The 27,744-nt window shown below is 44.5% G+C and overlaps 1 protein-coding gene across 2 annotated transcripts in view; it reads left to right on the top strand.

Annotated features, from left to right (window-relative positions):
- The first annotated feature begins 2,203 nt into the window (after nucleotides 1-2,203).
- The window catches only part of SLC38A1 (solute carrier family 38 member 1), a 70,618-nt gene continuing 45,077 nt past the window's right edge, over nucleotides 2,204-27,744 (top strand). For both annotated transcript variants that reach the window (XR_014539287.1, XM_083574579.1), the window contains exons 1-4: nucleotides 2,204-2,885; nucleotides 12,808-13,002; nucleotides 17,776-17,851; nucleotides 19,246-19,361. Coding sequence is in view for 1 of the 2 variants with exons in the window: in XM_083574579.1 (XP_083430705.1) it covers nucleotides 12,884-13,002; nucleotides 17,776-17,851; nucleotides 19,246-19,361 (311 nt within the window). In the remaining variant the exon portion in view is untranslated. The remainder of the gene's footprint in view (nucleotides 2,886-12,807; nucleotides 13,003-17,775; nucleotides 17,852-19,245; nucleotides 19,362-27,744) is intronic.

The raw sequence follows: 27,744 nt of genomic DNA, 5'->3' as shown, positions 1-27,744 counted from the left end.
TGGTTCAAAACAATTGAATGTTGGAGAAACAAAACCAAAAAATGAGCTTTTATCTAAAATTCTCCTTGCTGGCAAATACTACACAGGTAGCATTAAACAGCCCCTCCAAGTGTCCCTATTTTCAAGGGACAGTCCCAGATTTATAGAGGCCATCCCTGATCTGATCCCGGAATGTCCTGCTTTTCCTTTGGATGTCCCTATTTTCATCAAAGAAATGGTGGAGGGTACAGGGTTATGCAACCCCAGAGCTAAGAAGATATGTAACTAACTATGCACTCTTTAGAAGACATCTGAAGGCCACTGGTGGATGAAGGGCGGGCAGGGGGAGTGGAACGCCCCAGGTGCCATCCCTGGTGAGGTGCCATTGCATCCGACCCCAGAACGCATACCACGCCCCCTGGGACATGCGCCAGCCATGCCCCCACCTGTTCTCCGTTCCCAGAGCATGTAGCTCCTCCACTGCTGAAGGCGGCCCTGCAGAGGGAAGGGTTTTTTTAAAATGTTTAATGTTTTATTATGTTTTTATATATGTGGGAAGCTGCCCAGAGTGGCTGGGAAACCCAGTCAGATGGGCAGGGTATAAATAATAAATTTATTGTTGCTTTTGTTGTTGAATAGGACATCCCTATTTTCATCAGAGAAATGTTGGAGGGTATGCATTAAAAGAACTATCAGGCTTAACTAGATAACCTAAAAAATATTGTCTGGGCATTTGGATTTCACAAATACACATACAGTGGTACCTCAGGTTACATACGCTTCAAGTTACATACGCTTCAGGTTACAGACTCCGCTAACCCAGAAATATTACCTTGGGTTAAGTACTTTGCTTCAGGATGAGAACAGAAATCGTGCTCCGGCTACACGGCAGCAGCAGGAGGCCCCATTAGCTAAAGTGGTGCTTCAGGTTAAGAACAGTTTCAGGTTAAGTACGGACCTCCGGAACAAATTAAGTACTTAACCTGAGGTACCACTGTATACCATTCAGTTTAACCCAGTGCTCAGATTACAGGTGGGGGGAAAGAGTGGCTAGCCCCAGCCCCCTATTTTTTGTGATGCCCTCCCTCAGGGACTGAAGAGGCGCTTGATTTGACTAAAACATAGAGGCAAGTAAAGCAGCCTCCTGTTAAAACACATCCCCTTTTGCAGAGGCCTCAGGTCCATCCACAGCATCAATACAACCTGCGAGGAAAGGAAATAAAGTGTGGTGGGAGGGGGAAGCAAATGCCCCCAGCCTTAGATTTAAAATCAGTAAAATCACATGGAAATCCCTACGTTTCCCTCTATAATTCAAGCACAAATCACATTACCGCTTTGCAATGTTGAAAACAAAACGAAACAGTGACAACGGCTTCACCTAGACTGAGGATCCCAAGCATGCTCTACCCCAGGCATAGGCAAACTCAGCCCTCCATATGTTTTGGGACTACAATTCCCATCATCCCTGACCACTGGTCCTGTTAGCTAGGGCTGATGGGCGTTGTGGTCCCAAAACATCTGGAGGGCCGAGTTTGCCTTTGCCTGCTCTACCCGGACCAGTCCAAGGAGCTCTGCAGGATCAAGGAAGGTTACAGGTAACACCCAGAAGGTGTGGCCAGAATTTTCTTTCAGGAGAAATGCAAAGTGCACCTGCCAGTTTACCGGACTGGTGAATGCAGTCAGAGACACGTGGAGAGATAAGACACTGAATGAAACAGCAAAGAAAGCTCTTTTAAAAAAACAAATCACCTCTTCTTTCCTGTGTATATAGGTTGCCACTTTCCAGAAGGCCATTCGAATGGTGTGCATGCACAGCATCATGTGATCGATTATGCAGGGTGGGGCTTACCTGGACCTCCCCCCCCCACGCAATATTTTATTCGAGTTGGCACCCCTGATATCCTGTATATCATGGGATAGCTCTGTCCTTACAGCATAGAATCCTAGAAATGTAAAGTTGGAAGGGATCCTGAGAATCACCCCTGCAATGCTGTCCCATCCGAGGATCGAACCTTGGCGTTATCAGCGCCACGCTCTCACCAACTGAGCTATGACTCTTAATCTCACGAGTTGCGGGTTCGAGTCCCACGCTGGGCAAAAAGATTCCTTGCATTGCATGAGGTTGTAATAGAGGAACCTCGTGGTCCCTTCCTATGATTTGGGTGTGTGTGTTGTCCCTTAAACTCTCCTCACCTAGATCAGAAGCAACGGTTCAGCTCAGGCCTAGGGAAGGCTTGCCCACGCTTGACTCGCTCTTCGTATCGCTTTCTTATTATAGGGCAAAGCCGATCGCGTTCAAAACACAAAAGCACAGATGGTCCGACGGCAAACAGCATCCTTGCCACCTGCGAGGGAGGGAAGGAAGGAAACGAAAAGGGCTGGGGCGGGGGGAGCAGGGAGGAGAGCCCACGCGCCCCAGCCAGAGATTTAAAAGCATTTAATCCCTCAAGAACGGATTAAGAATAAAATATTATAATAATAATAATGCGGTCCTGAGGCACAGAGCATCCATTCACCCACCAACGACGACGACGACGACGAGGAGGAGGAGACGCGAGAGGAAGGAGGCGGGAGCTGCGCGCTTGGCGCCCCCTTGAAGGTCGTTTGGCATCTTCCATTCATTCCGTCTAGCGCTTCGCCACGCCGCCTCAGAAACAACCGCTGGGCTTTAAAAATTAAATTTTAAATTAAAAAGGAGGAACATTCTCTTCCTCTGAGCTCCCAAAAACGTCAGCCCTTCTTCGCAACGGGGCGACAAGATCCCGAGAGCGAGCGAGGGAGAGCCAGCTCTTCTAACAAAGGAGAGACCCCCCGAAGGCGGGGCGCGGGAGAAGAAACACCTCAGCTTGGGCTTCTTTTTTCGTGAAGACGGAGGGGAGAAAAGGAGGGACCGGCCGCATTAACAGGTACGGAGTTTGGGGAGGGGGTCGCAGAGAGATAGCCTCGTGCCCCCCCTCCCTCATCTCAGCCATTCACCCTCGGAAGGGCACATGGCCGGCGACAGGAGAGAGCGGTTTCTAGCTGGCGCATGTTGGGCGTAGGTGCTTTTGGCCAAAGAGGTCGGGGGCTCCTGGGCGCCTGAGGGAAAGGCTCGCGGAAATGGCGAGAAGAGGCGCCTCGCCGCGGCCCGCGTGTAGCCGCATGGCGAGGGGGCCCCCGCTGCTTCTTGTCGGGTCTGCTCGTGAGGAGACCCCCATCCCCACCCCAGTCAGCCCCCTTTCTTCCCGCCTTCGCTTCTCGGGCTGGCAGGCATTCTTCTCCCGGGCTGCGAAAAAGACCCGCACGCTTTGGTCTCTCTTTTCTTTCTCCATTATGGGTGGAGGGAAAAAGGCGCGTAGGAAGCGAATGCGTGTGACTCATGCGCCGCACTTATTTCCACCTCTCTGAGGGGGGGGCACCCACCGTAAATAAATACACACACACACACACACACACATATATATATACACATACACACACATATACATACATACATATGCTAAATGAGATCCTAATGAAACAGTATTAGCAGACCTAGGTCACTGTTCAGGCTGAGGCACAAACCACGTTACTAGAATGTAGTCCTAATAAAAAGAAGCGGGCTTGCTCCAATATATAAACGGATTTGACGGCTGGCAACTTTGACGTGGGGGAAGAAGGGGAGCGAGCGGGGAGAGTGAAATTCGTCTTTGTCCTCCTCACTTTACAAAAGGTTCCACCTGAAATGGTCCCTTCCTTTCTTCCAGAAGCCCCTCCCCTCGGTTTGTTTATTTATTTATTTTTAAAAAATGGAATTGGGTTTCTGAATTGCTGTCAAGCTAAAGCTGATACTCTTGAATGCCAAAAATAGGGATGTTGGTGTACCGAAACCAAAAGAGGGACACTTTTTTTTTAAATGACATGCGGGATTTTTTTGAATGGAACATATTGTCACTGATCTTCCTCCTTCTCTTTTTTAAGGCAGTTGACTTTTCAGCTGCTTAGGTACATTTGCCGTGGGTGTGTTCATTAATGCTTCACTGCATTGGCCCTTTTCACCACAAAAAGACTTTGTCCCAACCTTGCTTGTGGCCCACTCAGGTCTAAATCATGCATGCCCTGAATAAAGATGTTGTTGCTTTCACAGGAAATTCAAATTTGCCCTTTTTTTTTAAAGATCCAGTAGTTTCACCCCACTCCACTCCACCCCTTTAAAGCTCCACTGGAACATTTTTGTGCCTTTTTCTTTTTAAGATAACAATCATCTGTGCAAAATTAAAATGCTGCTACTCTGCTCTGACTGATTCTGTAGGGCTCTGATGGGTATTCAAGAGGGATGCTACAGATTACTTTGGAATTAATTATCAATTTCTTACGTCACTTGGCTGTATTGTAGTCCTTGTGCACCGCTTGGAGACTGGAAGTTAACCGGTTTATAATTTGTTCAAATAAGTAACCGCTACACTGGGGAGTACAAGGTTATGCTAGGAATGCAGGCCTGATTCCAGCCTACATCTGTATAGAGGTGGCATCTTTTCCAAGTCTTGCTTTCTCTCCTAGAGAGGTTTTCTCTCTGTTCTATTCTTCTCTCTCTCTTGTGGTTAGCGCCTTTGCTTTTTTTTAATCACACACCACCAGTGTCCTTTCTGCCATAAGCCATTTGTTCACAAAGCAGAGTTGTCATACAACCTGTTGCTATCACTGATTGCCTTCACAGGCAGGGTGGGGAGGAAAGGTTGTAAATGCAGAAATACTGGGTGATGTCCTATGAATTCCTAGAGTAGGTCCATTGGTTACAGTGGGTCTGCTTTGAGTGTGACTAAACATTATGTAGCGCCCCTTATAATCACCATACTCATTAGTATTATTAGCTTAAATTCAAGAAAGTGTTAAACTTGCTGAAATGCGCTGAAATCAGTGGAGTTAAGTAAGTCCCGATTCTGTGCTGGATTTAGGCTATTACTATTATTATTATTGGCATCGTTGTCTTCAGCCTGCTTAAACATGCCAGATTATCATTTGATTATCCTGCTTCCCACTGGTCTCTTTCTGCTCCTTTTATTGCCATTTTTGTCAGGCCTCTTTTATCCCTGAAAATAGTTGCATCTTTTCAGTGGCGTAGCGTGGGGGGTGCAGGGGGGGCGGGCCGCACCGGGCGCAACATCTGGGGTTAGGGCAAATCCATGGGTTAGGGGGCGCAAATCCACGGGTTAGGGGGCGCAAATTACTTGCCTTGCCCCGGGTGCTGACAACCCACGCTACACCACTGCATCTTTTATGGTGGATTTCACCTTTCCCTGCCTGATTCGTTTCAAAAAGAATACTGAATTTATTATTTATATTTATTTGTGTGGTGCAGTGGTTAGAGAGTGTTGGACTATGACCTACGAGACCAGGATTCAAATCCTGGAACAGCCCCTGCAGATGTAGTCAACGGGGCTTACCAGATTCTGAAATACCTACTGAAGATCACCCCCACCACCTGCAACACAATGAAACCCAGAGTCTAAAGCTACTTAACTGCTCCATTGCTCCTATCTATCCTGCCTGAAGATCTTTGGTGAAAGAAAGCCACTAAACTTTACATCAGCTTGCTAACACTGAAAACTGAACTTTGATAATGAAGTAGTAGGTGGGAAATGGCTGTTCAGTTGAAATCCACCACCAGAAACCCATCAACATGCTTTTCTTAGAACGGAAGGGTAATTTTCATAACGCTACTTGATGCCACATAGTTTATCTCATATATTTAAAAACGAAAACAAAGACAATTGTGTATGTACAGAGAAGAACATGTTAATCCACAATGTGGTTCTCAAGTCTCCTCCATTCCACAACATGATTTCTCCCTTCTCCCACTACATTTTTTGTGATCAGAGATAAGAATGGTGAGGACATGTTAATATCCTCTTTTTGCTGTCGTTTTCTCTCACTCTTAATAGTTCAGGCCTAAATAAATGTGGGCTTTAAACCACAAATTGGGCAAGAAAAAAGATATTTAAAGCAATCTTCAGTTGACTCTATGCTGTATAAATAGCCCTTCAGTCCATATATTTAATGTTTTGAATCAAAGAATAAATAGAATTTAGGAAGCCAATGAGCTAGAGGTGCATGCGGTCTAAAGTCCTAGCATTATGGAAGAATTTTAATATCCTACATGGTGATCTTAATAATGCATTTTAAGAGACTTGAATGAAACACAGTTTGTTTGGGTATCTGACCTTCTTTACAGTAGCTCTTCTCAAGCCTGAATTGGCTTTACATTTTGAGGTGATGTGGTGAGGGTTTTATATTTGTTTACTGTATGTGTTTTAAATATTTTGATATTTTTTTAAAAAAGATATTTATACTTTTGTCAGCTACCACATGCAAATCATTGCTGGCTAGTTGGTAGAATGCTCCTTTCAGAATAAAATAATAATAAAATATGTCCATTTTGCAAAAAACGAGAACAGGATCAGAGAAATCGCATGTGAGCTGATAAAGAGGATGTTAATGAACATGAATATACATAATATACAGTACACTTCCAACAACCAGTGCAGAATTAATTGCTTTTTAATATGTCTGTTCTGCCTTTGTGATCTCCCCACCCCATGCTTGCACCTGGTCCCTCTCCCCCCGTTCTATTTTAAACGTTAGGCTGTAATTCCTTAGCCAGTTTTCTGGGTGTAAAGCCTTCTAAACTCAGCTGGACTACTTTTGAGGACTACATGCATAGGACTGCCTGTTAGTGGTGTGTTGATTTGATACAGCACAGCAATTTGTTTTAGTTTGTAGCTACATGCTGGCATGTGTAATCACAGTGGTTTCTCATGGTTATGCTGAGTTATCAGCACAGGGATGAATTTAGGAGCAACAGACCTACCTGGGGCAGCAGACTTAGGTCCCACAGGTCTCAGAGGGCACCTCTCATGGACTGGCTACTCACCTTTCCAGTCAACAAGCAAAGCAAATAGTTCACCTTTACTGTTGACAAGCGGCCAGTGTTGCATTTCTGTTTGTTTGTGTTTGTTTAATTTGTGGGGAACTTTACGCCACCGCTGCTCATTCGGTGACGTACATATGACTGTGAGTGATTGTGATCCAGACTCATGCATGCAGATTTATAGTCTTCTATGGCAAGCATGCTCTATGCATCATAGTTATTAAATCTCTGCACATACAATAAAAAAATAAGGTATCCAGAAATGCAGCAAATATATACAGGGAGCACTACTGATGATTCTTGTTCCTGATCTTTGGTTGAGGTCTACATGCCTGGTTGGGTACACTGAAGACCCTGTCCCAGCAGCAGGCAAACCCTTCTCATCCTCACTTTTTCCTTGAGCTGCAAATTGGCGCTGGGGACAAGATGGATAAACAGTCGCAGAAGACTGTTACTCGCAGGAGTACAACTTCATGGTTCAGTATGGAGTTGGGCTTGGTGTTAGCGCAAAGTGCTTAATAAGCACACCAAAGGCTTCTTCTGTGTTTGGCTGACAGAGAAGGGTTTTTTCCCAGAGGTTAGAAAAATTAGCAACATCATATATTTTTGAGTTCAATGTGTCCCTTTCCCAAGCCTGGCTAAGAGAAGTTGCAAAGGAGAAATATGCGCTTGAATCGATTTGCATTTTCTCCCCTTGATGGTGCATGGGATTTGCCCAAAGCTAAATGCAGCGAGAACAGATTAGAGTTTAATGATTCCTGATCTTTTTATCAACCTGGTAGCAGGAAACCAGTTTCTGAACATGTGCAGTGTGGTTTGTTGGAACTCTCTCTCTTTTTTAACAGTTGAATAGAACATCCTGTTTATGTCTCCAAACAGAGCATGCGTGTGTGGCCCGGGGGTGGGTAGGAGAAGTAGGGTTGCAGTAGCAGGCCAGCCCTTTGACTTTTACACATTCAGTATACCCTATTGGTGTGAAATGAAAGCCCACACCTATCAGAAAATTCTCTTTGCTGTTTCACAGTCCTTTTCAAACTTAGAAAACATACCCTTTCTGCATATATGCAATATGGCTAATAGGTGATTCATCAGTGGCAGTGTTCAAAATTAGCCAGGCACATTTTGCACCCTGCTGTCGGTCACTTGCAACCAAGGGAAGCTGCCTGGGCACCAGGATGGCGCCTGACATCTCCACCATCTGGAAGTGCATGCCTGGGGATCTTTGGAACGTGACTGTTTTCACACACTAATACCACATCCTGTAGAATTTCTATCCAGTGTATGTTATCTGCGCAATCAGAATGAATTTCAGGAACCAAAATGCTTTTTCTGTGCAGCCTGAGCAGGAGCAAGCAGTAAACAATGTTATAGTTAATTGCCATAGCTTGTCTTCATTTACCCCACCCCACTGTTCTGCTCATTGCTGCGAAGAATTTTCCTACATTATGAATGGTCTGTGTCACCATTAAGAAAAAGAGGTCGGAACAGGCCAATAGATATGTGGACAGTCCCTGGATAAAGTGGCTTTTCTTATTTAAGTTCTCAAAAGTTCTTAACCCAGCTCAAAGTTGTCATCTGAACTAGCCAGATGTTTTACTGATAATCAATCACAGGCAGTCCATCATTTGAAAAATAAGACTTTAGAGCCATCTTGCCATAAAATGGCAACATTCTGTTTTGCAACTGTAACCTTGGTTTATGGAGCCATTTGGCACCTAGCAGTGCTGTGGTCTAAACCACTGAGCCTAGGGCTTGCCAATCGGAAGGTAGGCGGTTTGAATCCCCATGACGGGGTGAGCTTCCGTTGCTCGGTCCCAGCTCCTGCCAACCTAGCAGTTTGAAAGCACGTCAAAGTGCAAGTAGATAAATAGGTACCGCTCCGGCAGGAAGGTAAACAGCGTTTCCGTGCACTGCTCTGGTTCGCCAGAAGCAGCTTAGTCATGCTGGCCACATGGCCCAGAAAAACTGTCTGCGGACAAATGTCCGCTCCTTCAGCCAGTAAAGTGAGATGAGCGCCGCAACCCCAGAGTTGTTTGCGACTGGACTTAACGGTCAGGGATCCTTTACCTTTTTTACCTTATATCTCTTGAGTCTCTAACAATGATCAGTAGCGTAATAATGGAATCATTAATATGCCTAATTTAGGGTTGCCATATTCCAATATTTCAAATTCGGACACAAAAACTTGTTGAGCTTTTTTGGGGGGGGGTTGCAAAGTTGTTCAGACTCTTCCCCCTCATCTATACTTCTCCAATGGCAATTAGAGTATTAGAGTTAGAGCATGTTCAAGGCAGTGTTAAAAACTCAGATATATAAGCTAATCATTTCTATATCTGAGGAAGAAGCCTACAAAGAAATAGAAGTGCCGAAAGGGTCAGTGCTGGATTTATTTCTAAATATGTTTGCTATTTCCTCAGTGAAGCTTTATTTCCCTTAAAGAAAATGATAATATAATCCACTCAGAGCAGAAGTACCTAGATGGTTAAACAGTTGTAATAAGCTTTCACTTATTTACATCCATGTTATGAGATCACAACCCATTTGAAGGCTTCCCTCCTTTTCTTTCTTTTTAAAAAGCGGGTTATATATAACATTCCTTATCGAGCCTGCCTGTTACATTCAGTGTGTTACAAGCAACTGTGGTTTTTTTAAAAATCTTTTTCCTGTTGCTGAACTTTATCTTCTAGAAATTATCACCTGTGATAACTTACTTCCTTTCTAGTTCTTGACATGTGTTTTGTATGAAAGGGCCAGTTTGCAGAGTTGCTGTGGAACTTAATATCTTATGCTCATAATCCCATAGTTGGTCTCCCTGGTCCTTGTCCTCTTCTTTTCAAAGGTGAGGCTAGGGAGAGGAGGGAACACAAAAGATATCACATGGCAGTCTTTACATAAGGGAAGCAGTTTATGTGAAACTAGAGCTCTAGGTCTAAAGGCATCTCTTAGGCACATAAATGAGCCTCTAGCAAGATCAGCCTGCCAATGAACAGAAAGAGGAATCCAATTTCAGCCTGTAAGCAAATTGTTGACTTCTATGGCTGAAGCTAGTACCCTCTAAAAAGCCCAGCTTTAAAATCTACCTGAACTCAGGTGGAAACAGTCCAAAGGAATGGAGGCTGAAAGTCATTTTTTAAATTTTTTTTAAGAAAGTGATTTTAAGAGACCCCATAAGGGTCAGTGTAGGGTACCGGTTAGAGTGCTGGACTAGGACCTGTGAGACGAAGGTTCGAATCCCCACACTGCCATGAAGCTCACAGGGTGACCTTGGGCCAATCACTGTCTCTCAGCCTAACTTACTTCATAGAGTTGTGGGGATAAAATGGGGAGGGGAGAACCACATACACCACTTTGAGCCTCTTGGAGAAAAGGTGGAATATAAATGCAATAAATAAATAACACCTCCCAAATTCCTGTCCTTACACTTTTAATAGCCTTATAAATCAGTTTTTTTCTCATCACATTTGCCACAGCCAGACAAAGATAAGATGAACATTTAATAAGTAATGCTCGCTAATAGTATTATCACTAATTAGTTCAATGGCACATTTTAACTGTACAATAGTTGCTGCCATCATTACTACTACAGTGGTACCTCAGGTTACATACGCTTCAGGTTACAGACTCCGCTAACCCAGAAATAGTGCTTCAGGTTAAGAACTTTGCTTCAGGATAAGAACAGAAATCGTGCTCCAGTGGCGTGGTGGCAGCAGGAGGCCCCATTAGCTAAAGTGGTGCTTCAGGTTAAGAACAGTTTCGGTTAAGAATGGACCTCCGGAACGAATTAAGTACTTAACCCGAGGTACCACTGTACTTCTTTCTTTCTTCTTTGCCAATCAGTCGTAGCCAAGTAAGATTGTCTCCCATGAATATAGTGTGTCCGTGACTGTGGAGGCCAATTCTGGATCCACACGTCCTGACACAGTGGGGACATAGGTTTCCAGGTGGGAGTTGATCACGGTGAGGATTTGCCAAATGTTTGTTTCTCCCTTTCGTCCTGAGTTTGTGCTTCTCCAAAGCCCTGTGCTTCTCCAAGGTCCTTTCGTCCTGAGTTTGTGCTTCTCCAAAGTCCATGACGCCTTTGGTCAAGGCTGTTCTCCAACTGGAGCGCTCACTGGCCAGTTATTCCCAGTTGTCAGTGTTTTATACTACATACTGAATTTATTGGCTACTTTCTCCAGGTTTGATGTACTTTTAAAACATGGGTTTTAAAAATGAGCAGCTGGAACTGCTTTAAAAATGGTAACAAAAATTATAATTTTAAAGAATACTTGTAGAAACAAGATTTTCTCTTCCCTATGAAATAACATTCCATTGGGAGGCCAAAATGTCCAGGGCAGGTGACAGGCATCAGTCATGTCCCAGCCCGTTTCTGTGGACAGAAATGGCAAAGCCACTATGAGTGGAATTATCCACCCAAGCTTTCATTATCTGGAAATTATAAAACAGGCCTTTGCAGCATTGACCAGCTAAGTCAAATGTAATCCTCAGACAGATATTGTAACCTGCCAGCTACTAGGCAGTCCCACTGTTCTTACATTACCTGTCAGGCAGCGATACCCCAGCGGACTGTCACACATAGCTGCTACTCAGCTTGGTGAGTTGCAATCCACTTAATGAGAGTCATCAAAACGATCCTCTGATATGGCTCCTCTTCTTTGCAGATCTGCATGGATCAGCTAAGAGGTGTCTGTGTGTTGGTGGGGGGGGGCAGGAATGGCCACACCCACTTCTGACATGTGACCACCGGATGTTTGGCCAAGGATTAATGTGGCCCTTAGGCCAAATAAGGTTCACCACCCCTGCTTTACACGGTTGATGGGATTTTTATCTCCTTACCTTCCCCCTGCACAATTGTCTCTTTTTAAAGGATTATTTACATAGGATTTTTGTCTATGTTAATATGCAGCCTGGCACCACTCCAGGTCTGTAGAGTAAATGGTGGCCCTGCCCTATCGATATTAAACAGCAGGTGCAGCCTAGGAAAAAACATGATGGCGTTACATGTGCAACTGCATCCAGAGGAACTGCGTTTGTTGTATTGGGACTGGAGAGACATGGGTTGAAATTCCTACACGGTCATAAATCTTACCAGGTGGCCTTGAAACAGTCTCTTATCTCTCAACCGAAGAGAGTTATTTTGAGGAGGAGGACATGTGGGAGAGAAGCATGGCAGCTGCCGCAAAAAGGGCATGGTGTAAATGTAATCATTAGTTGTTAAGAGTGCAAGTGTTAATAAAGTTTTTTCACCTCATACAACCTGCAATAATATTTAATTTCATAATTTCACATTTTTCTCAAAGTATGTACACATGGGAGTAGATCGCTTTGCATGCCGAATGACAACCTTGATTATACATTGTGCAAAATTAAATACATCTAAATGGGGAGGAAGAATCTCTCTTAATCTTTCCCAAAGTTCTCAGGCTATTTGTCAACAATCATCATCATCATCATCATCATCATCAAACCTTTATTGGCACCACATACAAACATTCAGAATAAATAGGCCAGTGCAATCTCATCGCCATTTCAACAGTACAGTCATTTGCCAAAGGGAAGAAGAGGCGATCAATCTATTTCATCTCTGTGGGTCTCCAGAAAGGGCAGGATCCTGTAGCATACTTCGGTGATAAAAGAATCAAATACAGGAACTTAGCTACTGTCTTGGTGAGCTCCTGGTCTCTCCCCTGTAATAAGAAGTGTATAGCCTCTTCTCTGGTTTCCATGTTGGAATGCATAGATGGTCTAGAAATTGTCAACAATTATATACTGATGGCAGAATTATACAAATGCCATTTAGAGCACTCAGATCATCAATCCTAGAGAAAGTCCTAGCCCCAAGTTATGTGTGTGTGTGAGAGAGACACTTGAGAGGTTATTGTTCATTTTCTTATTCTGACTTTGAACTTTTTCTTTTCTTTTCTTTTCTTTTCTTTTTGTAGGTTTTCAGGCTCACATTACAGGTGCTACTGATCTCTAAAGACCAAGCAGGCTTCAGAATAAGTTCACTAAATCAAGATGCCTTTCAAAGCAGGCCTAGAATTAACTGAGATGCAGAATATGACAGTTCCTGAGGATGATAACATCAGCAATGACTCCAATGATTTCACAGAAGTAGAAAATGGCCAGATGAATAGGTGAGTAGTTTTCCACTGCCCCAGATTTACCATGTGAAAACACTCTGTTTAAAAACAGTGTTTCTGACTTGAAACACAGCTCATGAATGATTCATTACTGAGTCATGTTCCATTTGAGAATGTGATTTGAATTTCATACCCAGCCTCTGTTGGGCATTGGCAGTAAAAACATAGTGTACCATTTTATTCAACCTTTAAATGTTGGCATATTTAATACAAATGTATAGATTGCTTTGTAACCAACCAACCCCACAACTCAGCCTGGTCATCCAAAGCACAGCACAAAGGAAACGAAAAACAACATTCAACATTTGGGATTAGCATTACACATGATCTTAGATGTCTCTGGGTCTTTGACTACTTACTTTTTGGTAGCCAAAATAGTGGATAATTGGTTCCAAACTAAAACATTGTTCAGATGATCCATTTTTCTTAGGTTTGAGGTATATGTAAAAGAGTAAACTTCCGTGTTGTGCAGGATTCTTCATTAATTTGGTTTACATTGAGATTTGGGCATCTTCAAGCAAGATTACTTATTACTGCATATCATTGCATATTGCACCAAGCACCAGTTTTTCTGCTGCTGAACTTGGTGCAGCATGCATTCTTAAATGAACGTGCTTGAAAGTCCAAAAATCTCATGTAGGCCAACTTGAGGGAAGAATGCTACATCAAGGATAACCCACCTGCTTTCGACAGCACATTGTACCATCTCTTGTTCTAAAGCAAAATTACTTGGACCCCGTATACATGTTCACGAAGACCATGCAAAAAACTCCTGGGACTGTGCCTCTTCAGAACATGGGTGAGAGGGTTGCTTAATTCATAGCACTGGTTTTGTCTTTTAAAGCCCTTCACAGCTTTGGACCAAGTTATAAAGAACCTCCTGTCTTGGTATGTGCCTACCTGTACATTAAGAACTGCAGTGGAGCATTCCCCCCCACCCCCATCATTTTAGGTGTGGTGAGTAGTTACCGTGGAGAGGACCCTCTTACTTGTGGAGTGCTCTCCCCAGAGATGTTTGCCCGACTCCTATTTTATTGCCCTTTTAGTGCCAGCCAGGCAAATATGCTTCTAATTTCCCCAAGCTTTTTAGATACAGTTTCAGCCCTACTGCCTGTTTGATGCTGTTTTTGCAACATTGTGGCCTTTAGCTTAATTGCGTATGCATATTTTGTATGTACATTTTAATTGTTCCAGTATTTTTGTAAACCACACTGCAAATAAGACTGAACCCTAACCCTACCACTGCAGCAGCTCAGCTCATAGAAAACCAGCATATGAGAAAGAAAGGTTGTAGACCAGGCTTCTCATAGCTGAGCTAGTGTTGTTTCCTTTGCACTGTATAGCCTGTGTGTGTTTACATATACAGACATACACAAAAGGTAGAGCATTCAGCATGTATTTCTCCACCTGCATTCTGAAGTGCTACAGTCCCAGGAGGTCTTGAGCTGTTTATTACGTTCGAGGCAAGCAGACTAAGAGCTAAATAGGTCAAATGCTTCTCAGGTCCATTTTGAGTCAGGATAAAAGCTCTGTTTTCAATATACGCACATACATTTTTACCATGCCTTGCTGTTTTTATGGCTTGATTAACTGTTACAAATGTTGCTAGCTTATTCTAGCAAATAAGAAAGAAAGAAACGCTTTGCTTACTGTTGTAACCTCAGATCTCAAATGTGCACCTAATATAAGCTGTGTGAATGCAGTATCTTTGCTAAATTGCTTTAGAGGGAGAAATGTAGACTAAGAAATCAAAATGTATAAAATTTTATGAAATGCCATGTTATAAGCAATCTGAAGACTGCAATATTTTAAACTGTAATGTTTTCATTAGTTCAAGTTGCTTGTTCATATATTTTCTGGCCCTAATCCAGCAAAAGTTCGTTATATCTGAGGCTGCAATCCTATGCATACTTCCCTGGGAATAAGGCTGATTAAACACAGTGGCCTGATTGCTTCTGAGTAGCTATGTACAGGAACGTAACTTCACTGTGCAATCCTAAAGATTGTTTGATGAAGGAATAACCCTGTAAGTTTTATTGAAACTAATGGAAGAAGTTAGCTGTGACTAATTAAAACTCCATTGTTTTCAGATTTAATTGCATGGAGGCCATGGTGTTTAATATGGGCCAGTTAAACTTGTCACATATGCATATCTACTGTATATACTCAAGTATAAGCTGACCTTTTCTGCATATTTTTTATGCTGAAAAAGCCCTCCTTGGCTTATACTCAAGTAAGGTGGACAGCGCGGAGGGACAAGTGGAGAGAAAGGAGCCCTTTCGTGCCACTGGTCCCACCACCCGCCTCTCGCAAGGGCAGGCACAGGAGCCACGGTTGGGAGAGGGGCTGCGCTGTGCCTCTCCCAACCGGCGCCTATGCCTGCTCTTGAAAGCAGCAGAGAGCCAGTGTGGTGTAGTGGTTAAGAGTGGTAGTCTCGTAATCTAGGGAACCGGGTTCGTGTCTCCGCTCCTCCACATACAGCTGCTGGGTGACCTTGGGCCAGTCACACTTCTTTGAAGTCTCTCAGCCCCACTCACCTCACAGTGTGTTTGTTGTGGGGGAGGAAGGGAAAGGAGAATGTTAGCCGCTTTGAGACTCCTTAAAGGGAGTGAAAGGCGGGATATCAAATCCAAACTCTTCTTCTTCTTCTTCAGAGGCAGCGGCGGAGGGATGAGCGGCCCGAAAGGAGCCCTTTCAGCTGCTCCTTCCTCTGCCACTGCCTTTGCCACTGTCAGTGGTGGTGGAGGAGGAACGAGCAGCCCAAAAGCAGCCCAAAAGGGCTGCTCCTTCTTCCTCCTCCTCCTCCGCCGACAGCGGCAAAGTTGCACATGTGCAAACACTTAAAGAAGCCCAGGCATTCCGACGCATGTGCGGCAGTGCTCCTTTTTTTAAAAATCCCGGACAGAGCGGTGGCAATAGTTGCTGTGACAACTGCCGTTATGGTTCTAGAAGGCGCTCACGAAGGGAAGCTGTCGCTCCTCATGTCCTACTCCACCAGCCCGAGGTGCGCGGGGCTGCACCGGACGGTGCTGCACTGGCTGCAGAGCCTCGACCTCAGCTTCCTGCCTATGCATTTCCGTAGGTGAGGCTGCCCCCCCCCTGCTTCCCACACCTTGGCCGCCCCAACACTTCCCGCCATACCTGGGCACCTTGGAGGCTGAAGACATATCTCAGGATCAGCGGGAAGAAGGGGCCTAGTTTGCTTTCGGCTCCCTCGGCTGCAAGCCCTGGGCTGCGTCTTTCTTGCCATGTGGGTGCCTCCCCTCCTGCGAGAAGTGAATGCAATTCTCCCACCTTTGAGGGAGCTTGAACTCAAGCCCTTTGATATGTGTATGTCAAATGTTTTCAGACTGAAGGCTGGGCGAACCAGTGGGGTAGAGAGGCCCTTTTTTGGGGGGGGGGAAGCACCTGCGTTCTGTTGTCATCACTGCTGGAAACGTCAGGTAAGATAGCACCAGCATCCCCTTTATCCGTTGAGAAGAGGTTTCCTCAGCTTATATTTGGGTCGGCTTATACTCAAGTATATACTGTACTCAGAGATAAGTCCTGCCGAGCTTAGTGCACATAGAATTGCAGCCTTTAAGTCCAACTAATTTCAATAGAGAAGTGAAACTTGTGCTTCACATTCTTCCATTGAAATAAATGGAGCTTATATGTCCTTGCTTTTGGTTTTTCTGTTCTCAAGGACTGGATCCAGATTTGACCATGCTTAGAGTAGATCCATAAAATCAGTGAGACTTGAGTTAGTCAATCCCATGTATTTAGCTGGATCAAACGCCAAATATGTATGGCATGAGCAACATAAATCCTGGTGGCAAGCACCCTAACATTACAGAAATATATTCAGTATAAAAGTATAAATAAATTTTTTAAATAATGAAAAACAAGATTTACAGTGCAGTCCACAAATGTATTTTTAATGCCTATAACTGAATCACACTGAAACCCCATCTCATTCAGGATTTGATTTCCAGCTGTAGCTAGCCGTGGTTCACAAGCACAATGAATTGCATTAGCAAGCAGGTGAACATGGAGTTCATGGCCTATCCTGAGGGTTTGTTCCGTCCAGGTTTGCCCTCCTTATGGTTTTCTTGCAAGCATCTGACTGACCTCTCTGGTGAAACAGGATGCTGGACTTGATAGACCTTTGGTAATACCACCTTTGAAAATGGAGGCTCTGATCAGCTATATGACTAAGGGCATTCAGTAGAGCTGTCCTCTGTAAATTAGTGTAAAAGCAGTGGCGCCCTCAGGGTAGGACCTCAGGGCAGATGCCTGGGGTGTCATTCAGCAAATTGAGCAAGAAGACCCCCAAACAGAGCTGGGCTGGGTTGCTGCATTATCGAAATGCCATTATTCAAAGAGAGAAGCCCCATAAGACAATTGAAGCCACAATCTAAAATTACCCAGCAGATTACTGTTTTAATAGTTTTAAAATCCCTGCAACAATCTAAACTAGTCTTTCTTCCTTATGGCAGTTTATAGGAGAGCTGAATCTGGCTCTGTACATATATACTTCCCAGGCTTAATCATTCATGCCTATCCCTTTTTGTGTGTCTTTTCTTTTGTGTGTGTACCAATCCATGTCGTTATCTGTATGATTCATTTCCTTATGGCCCAACCTTCTTGTACAACTGGGTTCTAGGTAGCTTAATTAAAAACAATACACACCAACTCCATAACAGCTGCAGCTTAATAATAGCACTAACGTATGTTCCTCCTGTGTATGCTGTAATGCTAAAGAAAATCCTGTTTGTTCTTTTTCAGTAAATTTATTTCAGACCGCGAGAGCAGAAGAAGTCTAACCAACAGCCACTTGGAAAAGAAGAAATGTGATGAATATGTAGGTTACCCTCCTTACCCTCCTTGCACAAAGAGCCAACCTGATGCCCTCCAAAAGCTGTTGGACTACAACTCCCATAATCCTCAAGCACTGGCCATTCTATCTGGGGCTGTTGGGAGATGAAGTCTAGCAACATCTGGAGGGAACTATGTCTGCTACCCCTGTCCTACACACAGGGGTGCACACAGATCTCCTTTGCAAACAAGAGGTTTGCTGTTCATGTCAGTTTGTGGAACAGCTCACCCACATTTTATTTATTACATTGATATTCTTCCTTCTAAAGAGCTTAAGGCAGTGTTCACAATTCTCCCCAACCTCAAATGTTATCCTCATAGCAACCCTGTGAGGTAGGTTAACCTAAAAGATACTGAGTGACCCAAGATCACCCAGTTAGCTTCATGTGGCTAAGTCAGGGCTTGAACCTGGGTCTTCATGTTCCTAGTCCCAACATTTTACTGCTACACCACACCAAACTCTTTTGAGTTCCACGGAAGTGAATGATTAAGCTCCTTGCTAGAAGAGGTCTCTGTAAGTACAGAGTTCTCTTGTCCTGGAGGAAGGCCTGTGTGGGACGTCACCACCCATCTCTCCACTGGCAGGAAGTCAAGACTTTAATGAGGGTATACCTGGTGGGCAGGGCAACCCCTTCACCAGCTCAGCTTCCTGCCAGCTCCACTGTATGTTGCTCTTGTCGGCAGCTTCAGGCAGGAACACCATTTAGGAAGGAATTTTCCTTTTGTCTTCATTTGTTTGTCTTTCCGGGATCCTCTTTTCTCTCCCCCATCTGCTGCTTTTTCGTTTCCTTCTGGTTACATAGATCTCTCCTTTCCCTTCTTCCAGCACCCATTTTCTTTTGGCTTTTGGGGCCTACAGCCCTTGGAAGCCTCTAGACATCCCGGAGGGGGAGAGCTTTGGAAAGGGGTGGAACATGGTAGATGGGGCTTTGCCGAGGAGGAGGTCCAACAGGCCAACGAGCAATCCCAGGCAGTAGGCAATGCCTCTAAGGCCTTTCCTGAGCATAAGTCCCCCCCAAGAGAGTTTTCCCTTTTCTAGAAGAGTTCTGCTAGAACATCTTGCATGAATGGCAGGTTCCTGGGGCCTCAGTGTGAAATTACGGGTGATATTCAATTTATTTGATTTCAGTGCATCTACTGAATGTATGACTTGGTTGGGTATCATCCTATGTTCTCTCAATTACTTTTGTGGCTTTTCAGTTACTAATAATTCACCTCTTGCCACTGTACCCAAGTGGGCAAATAATCAAATTATCTGACTGAAGGGAAAGGGTCAGGATGAGAAATTATATTCAGAAAAAAGCATAGGATGCTTTTCAAATATGCTGCAAACCATAGGAAGTTTTATTCTTTTCTTTTCTTTTAATTCAACCTGTACAGATTCCAGGCACGACTTCATTGGGAATGTCTGTCTTCAATCTCAGCAATGCCATTATGGGCAGTGGAATATTAGGTCTTGCCTTTGCGTTGGCTAACACAGGAATCCTGCTCTTTACGTAAGTCATCAATATGCAAAAGGCCTTGGGTAAATTTTCACTTTGACACAGACATCAATTTGGAGTGAGTGTTGATGTTCATACTCCATTTGTATGCTGTTTTAATAAATGAAATAAGCTATTAAAAATAAGTGTGCAATTCACATACAACTTAAAAGGCAGCTGTTTATCATTCAGGCAGCCCAACACACTGGAGTCTAGTTTCTTCTTTTTCACCTTCAGATTTATTTTTGTAGGAGTAAGGCAGAAGATTGCATAGAATCCCAAGCAATGGCGCTTTTTCCTAAGGCTAAAGCATCTCTCAGAGAACAAATGCACTATTAAATGCCATTATTCTTATCTGATTTCTGGGGGTGATGTTCAACTAAGTTTTACTCAGAGCAGACCTATCAAAATTAATAGCCCTGACATGTTCATTAATTTCAATGGATCTACTCTTGAGTAAGGGACGTGGGTAGCACTGTGGGTTAAACCACAGAGCCTAGGAATGCCGATCAGAGGGTCTGCGGTTCGAATCCCCGCAACGGGGTGAGCTCCCGTTGCTCGTTCCCTGCTCCTGCCAACCTAGCAGTTCATAAGCCTAGCAGTTCCGTGTGCTGCTCTGGTTCGCCAGAAGCTGCTTAGTCATGCTGGCCACATGACCCGGAAGCTGTACGCCGGCTCCCTCGGCCAATAAAATGAGATGAGCGCCGCAACCCCAGAGTCGGTCACAACTGGACCTAATAGTCAGGGGTCCCTTTACCTTCACCTTATCTTGAGTAAGCCACCCCAGTTACAGTGGTGCCCCGCAAGACGAATGCCTCGCTAAACGAAAAACCCGCAAGACGAAAGGGTTTTCCGATTTTTTAGCGGCTTCGCAAGACGAATTTACCTATGGGCTTGCTTCGCAAGACGAAAGCCCACAGGGAAATCTCCGGGGACAGCGGGGAAGCGCAGCGCGCCTTCTCCTCTGTTCCCGGACCTGTCCTGAAGGCTTGCGGTGGGAGGTCCAGGAACAGAGGAGAAGGCGCGCAGCGCTTCTCCTCTGTTCCCGGGGCTTGCGGTGGGAGGAGGGTTTTTCCTCCCCACCGCCAACATTCAGAACAGCATTCTGAATGTTGGTGGTGGGGAGGAAAGCCCTCCTCCCACCGCAAGCCTTCAGGACAGGTCCGGGAACAGAGGGGAAGGTGCGCAGCGCTTCTCTGTTCCCGGACCTGTCTTGAAGACTTGCGGTGGGAGGAAGGTTTTCCTCCCCACCGCCAACATTCAGAAGGCTGTTCTGAAGGCTGGCGGTGGGAAGAAAAGCCCTTCTCCCGCCGCCAGCCTTCAGAAGAGTTCCCCCAGGGCTGCCTAGGCTGCGGATAGCAGCCTGCTGCCCCGCGCGAGGGGCGCTCTGAAGCAGAGCGCCCCTCGCACGGGGCAGACATTCGCAGCTTGGGGAGCCCTGCGGGGAAGTCCTGCAGGGCTCCCCAAGCTGCGAATGTCTGCCCTGCGCGAGGGGCGCTCTGCTTAAGAGCGCCCCTCGTGTGGGGCAGCAGGCTGCTATCCGCAGCCTAGGCAGCCCTGGGGGAACTCTTCTGAAGGCTGGCGGCGGGAGAAGGGCTTTTCTTCCCACCGCCAGCCTTCAGAAGGCTGTTCTGAAGGCTGGCGGTGGGGAGAAAAGTCCTTCTCCCCCCGCCAGCCTTCAGAAGAGGTCCGGGGACAGACTGTCCCCGGACCTGGTCTGAAGGCGGTCTCCATAGGAACGCATTAATTGATTTTCAATGCATTCCTATGGGAAACCGTCCTTCGCAAGACGAAAAACTCGCAAGAAGAAAAAACTTGCGGAACGAATTAATTTCGTCTTGCGAGGCACCACTGTACCTATCTTTATGAAATTGTGTTTAGGTGATCATATATTAAAATCACAGCATTGAAAACTAGCACATTTCAGAGAAATAGTTCTCCTTCTGAGCCAGTGAAATTATACCCCATAATAATATTTTGAATTAAAACATGTAGTAGGTTGGTGCAAAAATGTTTTAATGCTATGAACAACAGAGGCTTCAATTCCTAACATACTTTCTTGAAAGCAAGTCCCATTGGATCCAGTGGGTTAGACTCAACCTGCAATTGTTATTTGTGGAGGGTTCTACATTTAAGTTTCTCCATGAGAAACATCAGGTTCCTGAATTTAGTGCCTTTAGAAAGTGTCTGAACCAAACATTTCTTAAACATTATAAATAATAGGATTTTATCTTTGTTCAGTATCTATTAATCTATACTAGAAGAGTTTGGATTTTGGATTTGATATCCCACTTTATCACTACCCGAAGGAGTCTCAAAGCGGCTAACATTCTCCTTTCCCTTCCTCCCCCACAACAAACACTCTGTGAGGTGAGTGGGGCTGAGAGACTTCAGAGAAGTGTGACTAGCCCAAGGTCACCCAGCAGCTGCATGTGGAGGAGCGAAGACACAAACCCGGTTCACCAGATTACAAGTCTACCGCTCTAAACCACTACACCACGCTGGCTCTCATACTAGACTTTCTATACTAGACTTTGACCTATACCTAGGGATGTGCAGCAGATTCAAACAAATCCCAAGCTGAATGGGATGCCTCTGAGAAATTCTGAGCTTGTCCGAGGTGAACTGGGATAAAAGTTGTCTAGAGCTGAAGCACAGTTTCCAACCCCTCAAAAAATCCAACAAACATTGGTGATTTGCAAGCCCCCCAAAAAGGATTTAAAGAAGTGAAACTCATGATTATGAGCTTACTACAGGCATAGCCAAACTCAGCTGGCCAGATGTTTTGGGACTACAACTCCCATCATCCCTAGCTAACAGGACAAGTGGCCAGGGATGATGGGGATTGAAGTCTCAAAACATCTGGAGGGCCAATGTTTGCCTATGCCTGGCTTACTATATAAGGAAAATACTTGGGGAGGGATGGGTGGAGCAGTGCAAGGGTGGGGAGAGGGAGGAGGCTGATAGGTCAAGCTTGTAACCAGAGGGAATTGTTTTCCCCAGACTCTTCCATACCAGTGCTCCTTACCTCTACCCTCAAATCAACTTTCAAGGTGCTTAGCACAAAAACCACTGGACCAATCTGTCCCAATTTGGCACTCCTTTCTCTCTTCTGGCTGCAATTTTCCAACCAGTTGCCCACAAAACACTAGAGGAGATTAAGTTAATCCTTTTTCTTTTTTTTACACCCCCAAAGCTGTCCTTGTGGAAAAACCGCTGCTGCTGCTGTCCCAGTATTTGGCAGGTTGCAGCTCCTCATAATGGACTACCGTGCAAATTTCATTCAATTCTGCCAGAGAGGGCAGAATAGCCGTTTTAACATTTCCCAATAATGAATGCTTATTAGATGCATTTTTGCAATCCATCCATAATGTTTGCCTTTGGTCATTGGTAGGTCCTAACTCATCATTTGAGAATTCTTATCTGGAGCAAAATATATTTCCTCTGTATAAGTTTCAGTATCTTAGCAGCATCTGAAGGAGCAAACCTGAAAAGTTTTAATTGCATATAGGAGTGAATTACTTAAGCTTTAAGTAAGACTTTAGGTGTTAGAAACACGGGTTCTTTCAATCTTCGAGAAGTGCCAAAGAGTGTAAAGGAACATTGCAGTAACTTCACAGTCTTAAAAAAAAAAACACCTTTGTGAAGCAGTTTTACAGCTTCCCTGAAAAAGATGTCTCTTGTAAACAAGACAGATTTTATAGATTAAAGATGGAGCAGTGCCCACCCTCGAAAAACATAAAAATAGTTTCCGCTCCAGAGACATGTTATATATATATTTTAATAAAGTTTGATTTTTAAAAAGTGGTTTAGAACATCCTATTAATATGAACATAGAGAAGAAACCAGACTGTGGTTGAAATCCTGTGTACATTTTCTTGGGAATAAATCCTCTTGAATACAATGGGGCTTACTTCTGAGTAAATATACATATTGTATTGTGTGGGCAGATTAAAGAGAGAAGGTGCCTTGTGCAAGCCTTGTTGAAATGAATGTGAACCAGATTAAAATGAATAGTTTATTTCATGGGCAGGAGAGCTTCTACCTGAAATGCACCCTTTGCCACTACATTGTTTTTAAAAAATAAATTCCAGTACTACACTGGAGAAATTCAAGAAATTCAATATGTGCTACTCAGTACCCAGAGTACTGGGTCAAGGATAAATGTATGTTAGGGGTTTTTTTTAACACTGTAACCAAAAAACCCAACACCACCAAATCTTTGTTTCCAAGGGAAGCTATGGCTACATTACAGTGTATCAAAAGCTGGGTTACTAGAGCTACAGCTGTTGGAATGAAGCTTTTTTAGAAACTGAGCTCAATAATCTACCCAGAATATTCAAGGTGATTCACACATTTCCAGATCACATAGGGAGTGAATTGGTTTGGGGGGGCAGTCAATGAGGTTGTCCAGAGATAGCAAAATATCCAGCCCTGAACCTGTTCAATAGAAAAAGGAACTCTTTCCTGTCAACAACCCCCCCCCCCCAGTTCTTGAAGGCAGCCAAGGAGAGTCTTCAGATGTGTTTTCTGCTCTGAAGAAATGCAATGTTTGTGCTGACTATCCCTCGTGGTACCTGAAGCTCTTTTCGGTGGTTGGTCGTGGGGGCGTAGGGTGGGGTAAAGCCAAGCCCCCCCCCCCCATGCATTCAGGAGCATCTCTCCTGGCTGGGGTGAAACTCTAGTAAAAGCTTCCCAGCAGAAGCATCACTGCCAGTTGCTGGGTTTGGGGAGGGTTGAGGCTGTGTGGGCACCCTGGTGGCAGTGCTACACTGGCTCCACCAGTGCCCCTATGCACCCCCAAGTTCACCACTGCCTCATCCTTCCCAGTGGGTGAAAGCAGTGCTATGGGAAATCCTACTGCCCTCCCATTTACCTACCTCTCTGTTCCTTTTTCCCTGTTGCCACACTTCCTGAAAACAGCTTGGCTTGCAGGAGAGAGGGGTGAGTTAAGGGGCAGAGAGAGGACTCCTTCCATTCTCTTCCTCTTCTTTTCTCATCCTTTCTGCCTGAGGCTATTTGGATGAGAGGAAAGGGAGAGATTGTGTGGAAAAAGGAGAGCAAAAAAGGAGGGAAGGGTCCTTCTTTGCCTTGTGCGTGCTCTCCCCCCCCCCCCCATTTTTTCAGCCCCCAAGCTATACAAAAGCAGACGTAAGGACAGGTCTGGCAAGTCATGCTACATTTTTCATGTAACAAATATTCAGCAAGCTAAGAGCAATTCGACCACAGGAAATCACCCTGTGGAACAGACAGCTGCAGGTGACTCACACAAATGAGCAACACTGCTTTTGAGGGTGAGGAGCTAGTAGCCAGCCTGCTCTCGGATGAAAGGCCATGTCAACCTCAAGAACAGGGCTCAGGTAGATGCTGAGCTAAAGGCCTTCACTTGCGATTAGGCAAAAACCACATTTCATTTGTAGCCCAGTATTCTGAGAAATGGTGGGAGGGAAGTGAGAATAACTTTAGTATTTACCCAGTTTAACAATTAAAAAATGACCCAAAGTTGCTGACTGGCCAAAAAAAGAAAACTCTGGCCTTCTCTTGGACCTTTAAGCAGCAAACAGACCCAGAGGAAATTCCCTTATTCCAAATAGGATTCCTCGCAAGAAAAGGGGAAAGTTGACATCTATGTCCAGATCCCTTCCAGCATAGCTGATTGGCAGTTTGAATTGCCCTGTTACACAGAATGGAGAGATATCTCTATGCATCAAGCAGACGTGAAATTTACAGCAACAGTGGTCAGTGGAAATGCTGGAAACCCAGTGGGTTTTTTTTCTAAAAAAATGTTTAGGGGTACTCTCATTTTCCTACTCATATTCAAATACTGTCCCTCAATAAGGCCACTTAGATTCACAAAATATTTAGGGGTATGCGTGCCCCTGTGCCCTCCCCCAAAAAGCAGTGTGGAAACCCTAATGTTTACTCCAGCACAAAAGAGCACGAGAAGGGTTTTTAAAAGGTTAAGACAACACTAAATGGCTTTGAACTTGACACAGTCGTTTTCCTGTTCTCCTCAAGTTACCTCAGAATGTTATGAATGCAGCCTTAAATCTCCACCCTCCCTCACACCTACAGCCGGTTCTTATATGTTCTCACTAATAGGTACAATGCCATCTAACACTTAACAGGGTAAGAAGCAGCATCTTTGCATTGCTAGCAGGAAGTAAGAGCCATTTGCTTTGTACACATTTAATATCCGTCAGAATCGGGTGAAGAACATTTTTCTAACTTCAGTATATTGATGCTAAAAACGCTGAAACTGTTTGAGGGAAGCCTTATGTGTTGTGAACCAGTTAAACGGCATTATCACTTGCACACTTTTTTCTTTTCCATTTGTGGAATAAATAGACAACAATCAACTAAAGAGAATGCTCCGTATATATTTACAGATGTATTTGCCACAAAATTCGTTCTGCGGATTTATTTTTTTTAACAGTGGTTTTTGACAAGTATGCTTTTGTTAGCCCTGGTTCAACATATGAAACATGAGAGCTCTTTGGGTGCTGCAGAGTTTTCTCAGCTCCGCGGTGCATGTTTTGAATTTGCAGAAAGCCGGCGCTGTTCATGTTTTCATACCATTCCCCGGGTTGGTACTGGCAGTAGTCAGCTTGTCTCAACCACAACCCATACAGCAAACAATCTGTTCGTGCTGTTTTATTGGAAGCTGTGGAAAATACCAAGTTTATGCATAGCAACCTGCAGCAGATTTTGAGGGCAAGGAAGGACAGCAGATTAGAATATTGTTCCCTGCTCCCCTTTTTACTTGCAAAGACCATCCTGGGCTTGCCATGGGGAGCTCAGGACTAGAAACCACATTACTGTTTTTGCAGAAACTACGACTCGGGGCTCTTGAATAAACATCTGTGACTAAGCACGAGTCACCAGAGACTTCTTCCTATCCAATTCAAACACTGGCCACAGCTACTGATGGCTTGAACAGAAACATGATTAGTAGCAGTTCTTGTTAGCTTATTTAAAGAACTGCTCAGCCATTAGGTAATGTGCAGAAAACTCAGGAAAGACCGTATCATGGCTTGGGTTCGCCCCGCCCCCGCAAAGTACAACTTCTTGCAGTTTAGAGATCCACTACTAACATATTATGCTAAGCTATGGTTCACCGTTACACACATGAGCTTCAGGGTCCACATGCTCCCCACCAAGACATTTGTTCATATAGCACAGCCACAGGGAGGAGATCAGAAACTTTTGCTTCAATGAACAGTGGCTATTTGTTGTGTCTGAACCCAGACAAGCATTAGTTAAGTAAGGTTTAGGGAAACCATGGATTATAATCCTGTTTCTCTAAACCAGGCTTCCTCAACCTCGGCCCTCCAGATGTTTTTGGCCTACAACTCCCATGATCCCTAGCTAGCAGGACCAGTGGTCAGGGATGATGGAAATTGTACTCTCAAAACATCTGGAGGGCTGAGGTTGAGGAAGCCTGCTCTAAGCTGTGGTTAACACTAACCACAGTTCTTAGTTTGGATGGGGGGAGGAATACCTACATTCATTTATTCATAAAAGGTAAAGGGACCCCTGACCATTAGGTCCACTCGTGACCGACTCTGGGGTTGAGCGCTCATCTCGCTCTATAGGCCGAGGGAGCTGGCGTTTGTCCGCAGACAGCTTCCAGGTCATGTGGCCAGCATGACTAAGCCGCTTCTGGCGAACCAGAGCAGCACACGGAAACCCCGTTTACCTTCCCGCCGGAGCGGTCCCTATTTATCTACTTGCACATGACGTGCTTTCGAACTGCTAGGTTGGCAGGAGCATTTATTCATAGGCCTCTTCAAAACCAATAAATATGCAAATCAATACAATGAAATACAATTAAAGATACAAATCACAAGCTCAAGTGTAAAACTGGGTAGACATGTGGAGATAAAGTAGAGGCTAGCCTGGGAATGGAAGTGAACATTTCCAGTTTCATCCTCCCAGCTGCTCCAGTGGAGGGAAGGGGAAGGAGGAGTATGAAAGCCTGAGGCTTGCCTAGGCTTGTTTCTGATATACTAAACCTTGGTTTAGCATTATATCTGAACACAACCATTATCTGCTACTAGAATCGATTTTGCTAATGGGAGAGGATGTTTTCTTTCTTAGAGAAATTCCGCAGGAATGATGCTTATCCAAAGTGGCCATACAAAGTGGTCTAACAACATCTGACAGATGTGCCAGGGACATTATTCATTTCCTTGCTTGAATACAAAGGACAATAGTCTGAATGGAAATCACTACAAGAGCATATAACTCCCAGCTGTGTCATATATTTAAACATTTTCTTAATAGGACTCTTGTCTATTCAGACTAATTTATCTTGGTGGCTTGCATCAAGGTACTAAATATAGCTGCATTTGTAACTAACCACCACACCGTTTTCATACCATATTCATTTGAAGAG

Source organism: Podarcis filfolensis, assembly GCF_964270895.1.
Source record: "Podarcis filfolensis genome assembly, chromosome: 10".
NCBI classification, from domain to species: Eukaryota; Metazoa; Chordata; class Lepidosauria; order Squamata; family Lacertidae; genus Podarcis; species Podarcis filfolensis.
This window is presented reverse-complemented; position numbering and strand designations above follow the sequence as displayed.